A 12110-nucleotide genomic window follows, 5' to 3' on the forward strand; every position below is an offset into this window, starting at 1 on the left:
AAGAACCTCAGGTGGCCAGAATTATGATTACAGGTGCCTCGTAATAAGATCGTGGTTCTGGCACCGATAACCCCAGAATGTAATTGTTTAACCTTAACTCTATTGAATGGTGTCTCCGCACAGGCAACAAAGATTTTTTTGAAACTCTCAGACGTTTTTTTTTCGCACGTTTGCTTTCTTTCTTCGCTGTTCTTTCAGTCTTTCTTTCCCCCTTACACTTGACCCAGTGTGGGGTATACCACCAGAACTTTCTCTTCCACTTAACCTCCCTGCCTTTCTCGTCTTAGTTCTCAAAGCCTACCGACATGCAGTTCCAGGCACTGGTGCATGGATACTGTTGCTAGTGCCGAGTACAACAACAACAACAACGAGACTGAAAGGCAGAGGAGCGGAAGCTTATGCAACTGCCATAGAGCCCAAACCAGCTCGGCATTTTGGAGCTATACACCCATCCTCACCTCTTAACGTTGTGGACAGGGTGTTGAACAGAACCGGAACCGAACTGAAAACTGGACCTGAACTGTTATTTTCAGCAGAACCAGAATAAAACTGAACCGATATATTTTTTTCGACATCTTGGAACCGAACCCGAAACTGATCTTCACGGGGGAACTGTTTGCAACAGGTTCGACCACAAGTTCAACACCGGGTCTTCGTTGCTGACATTCTACGACCGTGCATTCCGCTGCGCTGGCGATAGCAAACGACGTACACCTCTTGCGACAATTCGCTGCAGTGCGTGGAAACAGCTGTGTGACTCGCCACATTGATCTCATTGGTCCGCTAAACCCCAGCTTTCATTTTGCCAAGTTCGCAGTGTTTGATAGCACGCTTTTCCACGTCTGCGATCCTATATATTGGTTCAGTAGTTGGTTGCGTCACGCTGGCCACGCGCAGCTTCGTCGGCTTCAGTTGAGTAACTTCATCTGTGGTTTCGTGAGATATATGAAAGCAGCAAAAGTACTACGCGTTCCAGGGTGCGCCGCGCGAAGGAAACGTCCGTGCAGTTCTTTGCGTTTCTTTTTCGTGACTCCGGAGTGCATTTTGCTCGGTTTTCTATTGGATTATGTCAGACCTATCTGTTCTACAGCTACCAACAGCGAGTAAAATAACATAGTAGTAAAACAGCTGATTTAGTACCAAATAGTCAAACAGTTCAGATGCCATGGCTCTATAAAGCCAGGATGTCTCAGCTGTTTGACTGTCTGCTACTAAATCAGCTCTTATTTGGTAATTTTCGTATATGATTTTAGTTCTGACATTGTCGCAGCTTTGCTGCACAGCTGAACGTTCGTTTCCGCGGTATTCTTTGGGCGTCACTGTACGCGCTGTACGCATGCCTCAGAGCATCGCTGTAGGCATGGTCGGCCGGTACAGTCTAGGCCAACGTATCTAGTAGCGATGGTCTAGGCAGCGTCGCCGTCGCTGTCTAGGCAGTACGCCGTCGTTGCTTTTCGCGGAGGATACCACTTGTGCTTAGGGTGCCTGCCGTGTTCAGGTACAGTAGTTAATGGTTCAATGGTTAAACGAAGGGCAAAATTTCGCTTTACGTCCAGTTCTCCGTAGAATGATCATTCGCCTTACCGCGATGAATGTCCCACAAAGCTTTACTGCTGGTTACATCGAGGCCATATTCCAACTTGTTTCAACTTGCGCATCATCACGCCGCTGATATTGCACTCAAACCGGCATCACCTGCGTAGTACCCTTGTTTATGCACGCCTGGGTAGTAGCAAATAGCAAATTGTGCGTATGTTAATTAACTGCTCTTGAAGTAGGTCAGATACACGCACGCGCGCGTTCTCGTTCGATCGTCAGTCGCAAACACGCGCCATTCGGTACGTGGTGGCGCTGAGTGCGCGGGGAAAGTGCTGCGGAGGGGCCGCGGATCGAGTTTCGCACTGCGTACGTCCCACCACCATCGCACTCTTTATCGTGCCAGGCGGGGCCACGGGGCGTCGCGTCTGAAAGCAGCGAACGGCGCGATGCGTGGCGGCGGCCAGCGCCCGTCAAGATTACGATGCTCGCTACTAAGGCGGCGGCGTTTGGTAACGTGAGCAACTGGCTCATTGTCAAGGCCACTGGGCATCACGCCTGCCGGTTGAAAATTGGCGACAGTTACGGCCCAGCTCCATTTATATTTCTCTCGCTCGCGTCTATTTTATTTTTCCTTGTACTCAATACTTTCGACGTTCATTCGAGCTGCCGGGCACATCTCGAATTTGTAGGCGCGACGCCAACAACGCGCGCATACACACACGTTTCCTCCTATCTTGCGCGATTGCAGACGCACTAGGCAAGTGTTCAGAAAACGAGATGCACATTGTCGCCCATTGTGAGCGTGAGTGCAGTGCAACTCGTGTTAAAAAATTTTAGACATTCGATTGCAAAGTTCCTTCGTCCTCCGTGAAGTCTGGCTGTTTTTTGCAAGACGAGTACTGACCGGTGTGCGCGCTTATCTAGGCTTATGCAATGTTAAGCAATACTTTACCAAGATAACGACCGTCTATTTTCACTCACGTACGAAATGCCATCGTCGCAAGCAAACCTTTGCGAGATGTAAGGTGCAGCATAGTATGTAGGTACATAGGAGGCCTGCATAATCAGTAATAAAACACCGTAGAGAACGCAGTTTTTAACGCTAACTGTTCCGTATCCTAATTTCAACTTGAGATTGATTTCGTTGGTAGTTATAATATAAAAAGGTAAGATATCAAAATTATATAAGCTACACGATGTCTGATCATCAGAAGTGCCACAGGACTTGTACCAGACGGTCCCAAGAGGACTACCTGACAAAGCACAGATTTATAACCTCAGTGTGCAGATTTTTCGCGCCTCGGCGTAGCAGGTGGTATGCGACGATGGTTTTGCACTACTGGCGGTCACTGGTTGCGTCACAGATTTTGCAGGTACCTGTTGACTTTCTATTGGCAAGAAGTTAGGTCCATTCTACTTGTGTAGGTTATGGAAAAACGAATGTTTATCTGTATCGCTTTTGTGTTTTCTCACCGCAACCAAGAGGCACGGTGAGCGCTCGACATGCATTTTCATATAAGTTTTCATGCTCACTTCACCTGCGTGGCTACTGGAATAGACCGAGCTATCAGTGTAGGCATGCGTGCAATTACATCGAGCTCACGGTGCAAAGAAAGCTTCAAGGTTTGTTTGAGAGCAAGCAGGGATTTATTTTTGACACTAGGGATGGAAAGATGCATCCAATGTACATGCAAGCACCGCAAACGTGTGGGTTGTCTCGCTACCGCAGTAAAATTTGCGAACAGAGAGACGTGATGGAAAACAAGGACACGGTTGAAAAACGTCGTACGGGGTCTAGCTGCAGAAAGGGAAGCAAGTTTATGTGAATGAAGCCGTTCAAAGTGTTTGATAGGAATTCTCGGGACATCGACAGCAGTGTACGTACGGATCAGGTGATCATGCGCGATGACAACAGTTGCCGCTGTGGAAGCACACCTTGGAAGGCCAAGACGTGTCCAGAGTGCTTGGGCTTGCACACACTGCAGCGCACGGAGATTTGTCTCACACGTGCTGGCCTTCACGGAAAACTTCACCTCTGCCAGCCCGAGGACTGTGCGTTATAAAGCTGCATCGTAATCAAGTTCAAGAAAGCTCGTGTCACGTTATCGTCAGCACCGTAACTTGGAGCCGTCCGTGCTGGACTTGAATTTAATAGTCACAAGATGCCCCGTGTACACGAGGCATCTTGTGCCTTGTAACTAGCCTGCGTCGGATTCTGACGACAAAGTTGTTGCTGAGGTCACATTCTGATGCATCATGAGAGAATACTTATTGAGTCATTCACTAATAATAATAATAATAATAATAATAATAATAATAATAATAATAATTTCTCTATTGGCTTTAGCAGAATGCAAGAACGGCAGGTTTGCCGGATGGCAAAGCCACGGCGGCTTGTCGCAGTGACGAGCCGATCGCGCATCTCGTCTGTGCGTGTCCCCGTAAGCGCTCAGCACTGCTTCCGGACACTTGGACAGCCGTCTGCTGTCAAACCATAGCGTTCTAGGCTCTTGGTCCCGACCGACGTCCGAATTGCCGGCATGAAAATCGCTTATCCACTTCTTAACAACATAGTTGATTGACGTGCCATGACTGCGTTGCTTGCCTGCTGGCATATGCACCGATTATGCTTCTTTGTTTTTTCCTTTCTCTATTTTTTTATTATCGCTCTGTTCATGGCAGCCAACCGGAATTTCCTCTGGTTACCCTATCCTCCGTGCTCTCTCTATCTCTCTCTCTCTCTCCATGTTCGCTTGTTTTCGTGGGAAGCCTTTCACCTTGACGCACAGAGTTAATTGATGTGGTTGGTACTTACGACGCTTGGTCGAGTCGGAAAGTTTTGAAAGCAGGCTGTTTCACCAAGCCTCTTGTGCATGTTATGACAAATTGTTCTGCTGCTCATCGTTTGCGTTGCCAACATGTAGAGGTGCTCACTATACTTTGCATCACACTCTCTGCCCATGCCAGAAAACGCCCGGAGGAGCGAACCATGTAATCGGGCAGCTGTTTATTTATCGTTTCCTCCTCTCCGTAAAACTAATTTGCGAGCAGGAATCCGACCAGTCGCTTCGAGAGTGTTTTATTTGCTAAGACCTCTAGTACGACGTGAAGATGTATGGAAGACGCACTGTGTTATTCAAAAGCAAGAACACCAGTCTCGGTTGTTGTATTGTCGAGATTATTAAATTATGGGGTTTCACTTGCCAAAACCACTTCCTGATTATGAGGCACGCCGTAGTGGAGGACTCCGGAAATTTCGACCACCTGGGGTTCCTTAACGTCCACCTAAATCTAAGTACACGGATGTTTTCGCATTTCGCCTCCATCTAAATGCGGCCGCTGTGGCCGGGATTCGATCCCACAACCTCGTGCTCAGCAGCCGAACACCACAGCCACTGAGCAACCACGTCGAGTAGTCGAGATGATCGTGAACCAAATGCATACTCATCGCTTGCTGAAGAAATCGATGACAGATCTAATAACGGAAGGTCGGTAGTTCAGGAGCGAGAAAGGTGCTCGTGCTTTTGGATTTAGAAGCGTCATATTGCGACTGGTTTTATTCTTCTTTGTTCATTTCGAGCCGTCGCAGATGAACCGATGACGAGACGGAAACTATACAATATTGGTGTCAAGCTCTCGTGGGCGTTTTCCTCGTATCAAATGTCTGGAATGAGGGCGTGAGCTGTCACATAATCTGATCTCTGGCACCTGTTCTTGATGTCACCTCTGTACTGTGTATCTGCTTGACGATGAGCCGATGTGTTAAATGCTGCTCGCGCCGATAGGAATCTTTGTATTGTCGCTATACTGATGTCAGCTTAATTTTGACCAAGCTCAAACTTGACAACCATTCTGTAAGGGCCACAGTCGCAACCAGCTGCAGTCGTCGAAAGCAAAAGGAGGAGATATAGGGCAAAGGGTAACATTTTAATGGCGGATACATCACGAGTGAGGAATCGACAAAAGGAAAAGCGGATAGCAATGCATTATAGCGAACAGAAGTCTCTTACCGTCAGCGCTCTCCCGACTTAAATATTTACGTCGTGAGGGGGAGGGCGGAGGTTTCGAGAAATCTTACCTGTGGGTTAACGTTGAGCCCATGGATGGATGAATACTCGGCAACGGCTTGTTTGGCTGCTTGTGTACCTGTAGATAAAAAAAAAGACACATTCGTTTCCAATAAGCGATACGACAATGCAGCTAGAAAAGACAATTAAACAAATGATCTACTATCGCGAGACATCTCCGGAAGCGGCGAGCTAGAACTTCAAAGTGATTCTCAATTTGTGACATTTTTCTTTCAGTGCATTCTGTGCAAAAGTCTATGACGAAAATACTACTCTTTCACGGCTTAACGCACGCTTCAGCGTTTTTGCAATTGCGTAAGGGCGCTAAACGTAAAGGCGCATGTGTTGCAGCTGTGGCCTAGCGACGCCGACTGCAGTTCTTAGTACTTGTTTTTCGTGAGCACAAGGTTTCTCTGGGAAATTCTCCTCGCCAGGCCGGGGCTGGGGGCCCAAAGAGGCCTCAGCCCCACCCAGCCGCTCCCTCCCACCCTACGCTTTTCCTTATTCCCCTCTTTCCTCTGAATAATCAATAAAGTTTTTCCTCCTTCTCCTCCTCTCAATATTCTTGTGTCCTACATATCGTATTTGTGCATTTGTGCAATTTGCGTTTTAATGTGACCAGCACGTTGATGCACACATTAACGTTCACAGCGGAAGGAGAGTGTGTACTTGGTGTTCTCGTGTAGGTAGCGTCTACAGGAACACGAGCGAGAATTATTCGCCGACAGCACATGACAGGGACCACGATGTGAAACAGTGTTCATTGCTCACCTGTGCTTGGAATATAGCCGTGGTTCTTCAGGCTGCGAAGGCTGGTCTCAATCGGTGCCAGTATCTCCTCGCATGGCACCAAGTTCCCGAACACGGTGGGGTCCCCGATCGAGAGCGAAATTAGCGTTTTGTCGGCGTTGGGAACGAGGCCCGCGTCTTCGACAAAGCCACGAATCGGGTTGTTGGTGTTGGTAGCAAACCGTGACGGTGGAGCATTCCACGAAGTCCGTACTCTCATCCCTACCTTCTTGTTGCAGTTCTGCAGGATAAAAAAGGAAAGCAGTGGTGTGAGTCACCGCAGAACCTACGTATCAAAGACTCGTAGATGCAACGCGCATCTACAGATGCTCTGAAGCAGACCATATCCTGTAACTTTCGTTATTATTCAAGCCCGTTGAGCGTCTAAGGAACATATCGTGAACCGACATCATATCTTTCCAATCTTTCCATTAAATGCGAAGCATTTCTTCGCGAACATTTGCTACTTTGACAGTATCTATCTATCTATCTATCTATCTATCTATCTATCTATCTATCTATCTATCTATCTATCTATCTATCTATCTATCTATCTATCTATCTATCTATCTATCTATCCATCCATCCATCCATCCATCCATCCATCCATCCATCCATCCATCCATCCATCTATCTATCTATCTATCTATCTATCTATCTATCTATCTATCTATCTATCTATCTATCTATCTATCTATCTATCCATCTATCCATCTATCTATCTATCTATCTATCTATCTATCTATCTATCTATCTAGCCGCCTACGTCTTGGTGCTCTCATGGTCGTTTCGGTAACATCGCATGTACCAAAAATTTTTCATAGTATGACAAGAGTATTTGACAAACATAAATGGTCGGTCATGACATGAATATCATGACATGTGTGCCATGTAGGCCGTGAAACAGCCGCCTACGTCTTGGTGCTTTCATGGTCGTTTCGTTAAATGGGTATGTAAAAAAAAAATTGGCATAGTATGATAAGAGTGTATGATAAATGTATATAAGAGTGTATGATAAATGATATGTGATGACATGAATGTCATCACATGCGTGTCATGTAGGTCATGAAACAACTGCCTACGTCTTGGTATGTACCAAAACTGACATAGTATGACAAGACAGTATGACGAACATAAATGACCGGTGATGACATGAATGTCATGACGTGCTTGTCATGTAGGTCATGAAACGGCCGCCTACGTCTCGGGGCTCTCATGCTTGTTTCGTTAGCTTGGTAGGCTCCCCGCACACTGCTTCGCATAACATCAATTTCCAAAGGGCATGCAATCTGCCGACTTTTTTTTGCGTTAAGCTGGTACTGGGAAATATGAGTGAGTGAGTGAGAAAGCTTTATTTCGAATCAGAACGATTCGCGCCCGGCGAGTTAGTGGGCTGGGGCACCCGCCGAGGTTACGACCAAGAGTTCCTGCTTCTCGGCGGCTTCCTTGGCCCGCTGGACTGCCCAGAGTTGGTCTTCTAGGTTTGAGCTGAGCAGCGCGGCCTGCCATCACGCGCGGAGGCTGTCGATGGAGGCTGCTCTCGCATTGTCCTGCGTTAGTTCCTGGCATTCCCATAGCATGTGCTGTAGCGTGGCTCTGGTGCCACACACTTTGCATCTATCAGTTGTGTATATTTGTGGCTAAATAGCGCGCATTCGTATCGGGATCTTGTAGTATTTTGTTTGTAGTTGTCGCCACTGGACAGCTTGCGATCTAGTGAGTTGTGGATGGGGTGGAGGATATGTGCATCTTTGCATCTTGTAATGGTTGGTGATGTCGCTGAACCTGGTCAATTTGTCTTCTCATTCCCATACTTCGGAGGGCCCTGTCGAGCGGTCTACGTTCATCGCAGCTCGGAAAGTCAGTCCTCGAGCTACGCTGTGTGCCGCCGCGTTAGGGTTGTCTTCTCCCGTTGAGTCGGTGGTGTGGGCTGGTATCCATAGGATTTGGACGCACCTGTCTTCCCTTGTTGGTTTGCCTTTTATGAGTATGTTTAGCGCCTCAGCTGAGATCCGGCCGTTCGCGAAGTTGCGTACTGCCGTCTGGGAATCGCTGGTTATATAGTATGCGTTGGTTTAGGCTATGGCTAACGCTATAGCCGCTTCCTCCGCCGTTTCGATGCGTGTCGTGTTTATAGTCAAGCTTGTGCAGCATTGTCTGTTGTGGTCAAGTACTGCTGCGTTTGTGTTTGTAACGTGCAGCGTCTCTACAAAGACCGCGTCCTGGTTCCTTCCGTAGTTCTTCGTCATGTTCTTTGCCCTGCCTTTTCTCCTGCCCTCGTGGTGCACAGGATGCATATTCTTGGGTAAGGGGGGTACCGTGAGTTTGGCCCTTATTTCCTTGGGTATGTCCCGTTTGTCTCCGTGTTGTGTGTGGTAGCGGATCCCCAATTTATCTAGGATATGTCTGTCCGCCGTCGTCTTGGAGAGGCGTTCGTATTGCACGATACGTTGCACTTCTATTAGCTCCTCTAGCGTGTTGTGCTGTCCCAGCTCTAGGAGTTTCGCCGTGCTCGTGCTTGAAAAGTATTTTTTTTTAGTTAAAACATCGCGCGAAAGCCAGCCCACCTGCGTTCAGCACATGCCAATGTGTACCATGTTCACAGCAATCTCTTTAGCATGACCGAGGTGCTGCCTAGAGCGAGAAAGAAAGAGAGAAAGAAAGAAAGAAAGAAAGAAAGGAAGGAAGAAAGAAAGAAAGAAAGAGAGAAAGAAAGAAAGTAAGAAAGAAAGAGAAAAAAGAAATGCGTAGCTACAGGCAATTAAATGCACCGCTAATTTTCAGCGTGGACATGCAATCGGCGCAGCAAATAAAATAATTGAAAAAATACACCGCCACTTGTACTAAAACTGTGTCACACATTTGCTGCTCACCGAGCAAAATTATAGAGGTGCATGATCATGATTAAATTGTGTTGAGCTTTGCACTGGCAAAACAATAACAAAGAACGGAACAAGGACGTGGACGGACGAAGCGCAAACTACCATTTCGGCTTATGTGAGCATAATAGGGGGAGTGCGTACTCACTGGCCTCTTTCTTTTTAGATTGCGAGAGCTTCCGATATTTCTCTTTCCGTTTTTGTTTCCGCTTTTCCTATAACTGCGGTCTTGTACAGCAAAACCGAGCACTTACAGTGTTTACAGCGGGCCGCCAAGTTTCTAGGCGTTGTTATGAGCTGACGCCTGTGCTTATGTTTCCTTAATCTGTCATTTAAGCAGCTTCCGGTCTGACCGATGTACACTTTTCTGTACGTGAGTAGAATGTGATACACGACACAACTCTTGCATTCGACGTATTTGGTAACATGTTTGGTAATAGTTTGGTCTGACAGGCTTCTTTGTTTTCTTGCGTGGGTTCTGCGTTTACTTTCTTGCACATGCCTGTTAATTTTTGTGGGACTGAGAAAGGCACTTTCACGTCGTGACGTTTGGCTGTCTTCAGTCCGTGCATGGAAGGCAAAACCACTGGCTTCCTTGTTTTTTCCTTTTCCCTCTTCTTGTTCGTGCTTTTTGCTGCATGCCCCGATTTGCGGCAGCATCTGTTCGCATATTTACGCCAGCAAACTTCTGGGGTATGCCCACTGTTTCGAAGGTGGCTTACTTGAGTTTCGATGCTCTCCCCCCACGGCGTAGTGGCCCGATATGGCGACAGCATGGAGGATACACGCTATGGCGACGCCTCTTTTTATAACTTTAGAGCGGCAAGAGTCGTACTGCAGAATATTCTTCTCTCCTCGAGTCTTGTACGACCATGGGAGTCGTAGACTTAAGTTCAAGTTAAGATATTGCAGTCGCCCTTCGACTGGCATCACGGGTGTGAACTCGAGACCGTCATGAGTGTTTGCCAACATCCCGACGATAGTATCCCCAGTCAACGTTTCATTCCTTTCTGCTAAGGACGAGGTCGCGGGATCCAATCGCGGCCACGGCGGCCGCATTTCGATGGGAGTGAAATGCGAAAACACCCGTATACTTAGATTTAGGTACACGGTAAAGAACCCCAGGTGGTCTAAATTTCCGTAGTCTCCCACTACTGAGTGCCTCATAATTAGATCGTGGTTATGGCACGCAAAACCCCAGAATTTAATTTTTTCATTCCTTTCGAGCTTCAAACGAACTAAATAATCGTCTACGGAACTAAACCAGCAGATTATGTCGGTCGCCTGGAACGTACTTGCCAGCTTTCCATCACCAACACTTAAAAACAAGTCAGAAAGTATGGCAAAAATGCAGGAACCTATAGAAATACCGTCCTTTTGTTCATACATGTAATCACCGTGTTCAGTGTTTTTTTTTTTTTTAACAAAGAAGCGTGTTAGACCAAACATATGATCAACTACATAGAAATCAAGTGCCGTGTCGTGTATCACATTCCACTCACGTGCGGAAAAGTGTACATCGGTCAGATCGGACGCTGTTTAAATTACAGCTTAAAGGAACATAAGCACACGTGTCAGCTCATAACAGCGCCTAGCAACTTGGCGGCTTATTGTAAACAGTGTAAGTGCTCGCCTCTGCTAGATAAGACCACGAGACCACAGCTATCGGAAGAGCGAAAACAAAAACGGAAGAAGAAGTAGGGGAAACTCGCAATCCGAAAACCAAGGGACCAGTGCATAAGCACTCCCACTATCACACTTACAGAGGCTGAAATCAAGTTCTCAGGACGGAATTAGGGCAGTTGAGCTCTGTGGTTCTGGCTGTCGCATTGTCGCATGACATACATGTCATTGTCCGCCCTCCCCCCATCCCCCTTTTCGCTTTGCATATTAACGTGTCTCCTAACAAAAATGAAGAGTTGATTGTTTGCGCTTCTTCCTTCCGCGTTCTTGTTCCGTCCTTTGCTATTTTTTGCCAATGTAAAACTCAGCGCAGCGTAATCATGAACGTGCACCAGTTAACTAGCCCATTTTATTGCCTTATTTAGAGAGGTGATATTCTGGCGTTGTGAGACAGTTTTGCAGCGAAGCTGTATATATAGCTACCCTCCGGTGGTGGTCGATGTCCATCCGTCTACGCGTCGCGTCGACACGAAAACATTTTCGTCTCCAGTTTCTCGCGAATGCTCTGTATCTCTCAATCTAATGTAGGTATTTTAGGAAAAAATGGCACTGAAATTGGCCGCCAAGACGACTCTATCCTTACGCGGAGTTTCATTTACTTGTCGTGATTGGTAAGTTCACAGTGAAGTTGTAAACGTTAAAGAATTCGCGTCTGCTGTCAATACATGGCCATCTACGGAGGGAGTATGGTTACAGAAAACGGCTGTGAGTCTTGTTTTATCGAAACCATCCCGAAACAAATTATATGACAAATAGCCGCTGAGGCGACTCTAACATTAAGCCGAGTTTAATTTACTTTTCATAATTACGTAGTTCACAAGTAAGTTAGGGATATTGTGGAATTACCGACTGCCATGCGGCGGTACTTGCTCATGTCACTATACCTCATTAAAGAATAAGAATAAATCACACCACAGTCAAAATACGTATTAGTTGTCTGTGTCCTTTAATAATAATAATAATAATAATAATAATAATAATAATAATAATATATATATATATATATATATATATATATATATATATATATATATATATATATATATATATATATATATATATGCGCGCCGAATGAGGTAAACAACACCATAGCTTCGCTGCTCGTCCTTCACAGAGTGGAAGGACTAATGAATTTTTTCTTTTTCTTTTTTTT

At 46.3% G+C, this 12110-nt stretch overlaps 1 protein-coding gene across 1 annotated transcript in view; it reads right to left on the reverse strand.

Moving 5' to 3' along the window:
• The window catches only part of Tat (Tyrosine aminotransferase), an 85401-nt gene that overhangs the window by 8788 nt on the left and 64503 nt on the right, over positions 1–12110 (reverse strand). The window contains exons 2-3 of the mRNA XM_065433538.2: positions 6378–6636; positions 5618–5685 (exon numbers count right to left, since the gene is read on the reverse strand). Of these exons, the coding sequence (XP_065289610.1) occupies positions 5618–5685; positions 6378–6615 (306 nt within the window). The 5' untranslated portion in view covers positions 6616–6636. The remainder of the gene's footprint in view (positions 1–5617; positions 5686–6377; positions 6637–12110) is intronic.

This window comes from Dermacentor albipictus, chromosome 1, assembly GCF_038994185.2.
Source record: "Dermacentor albipictus isolate Rhodes 1998 colony chromosome 1, USDA_Dalb.pri_finalv2, whole genome shotgun sequence".
Taxonomy (NCBI): Eukaryota; Metazoa; Arthropoda; class Arachnida; order Ixodida; family Ixodidae; genus Dermacentor; species Dermacentor albipictus.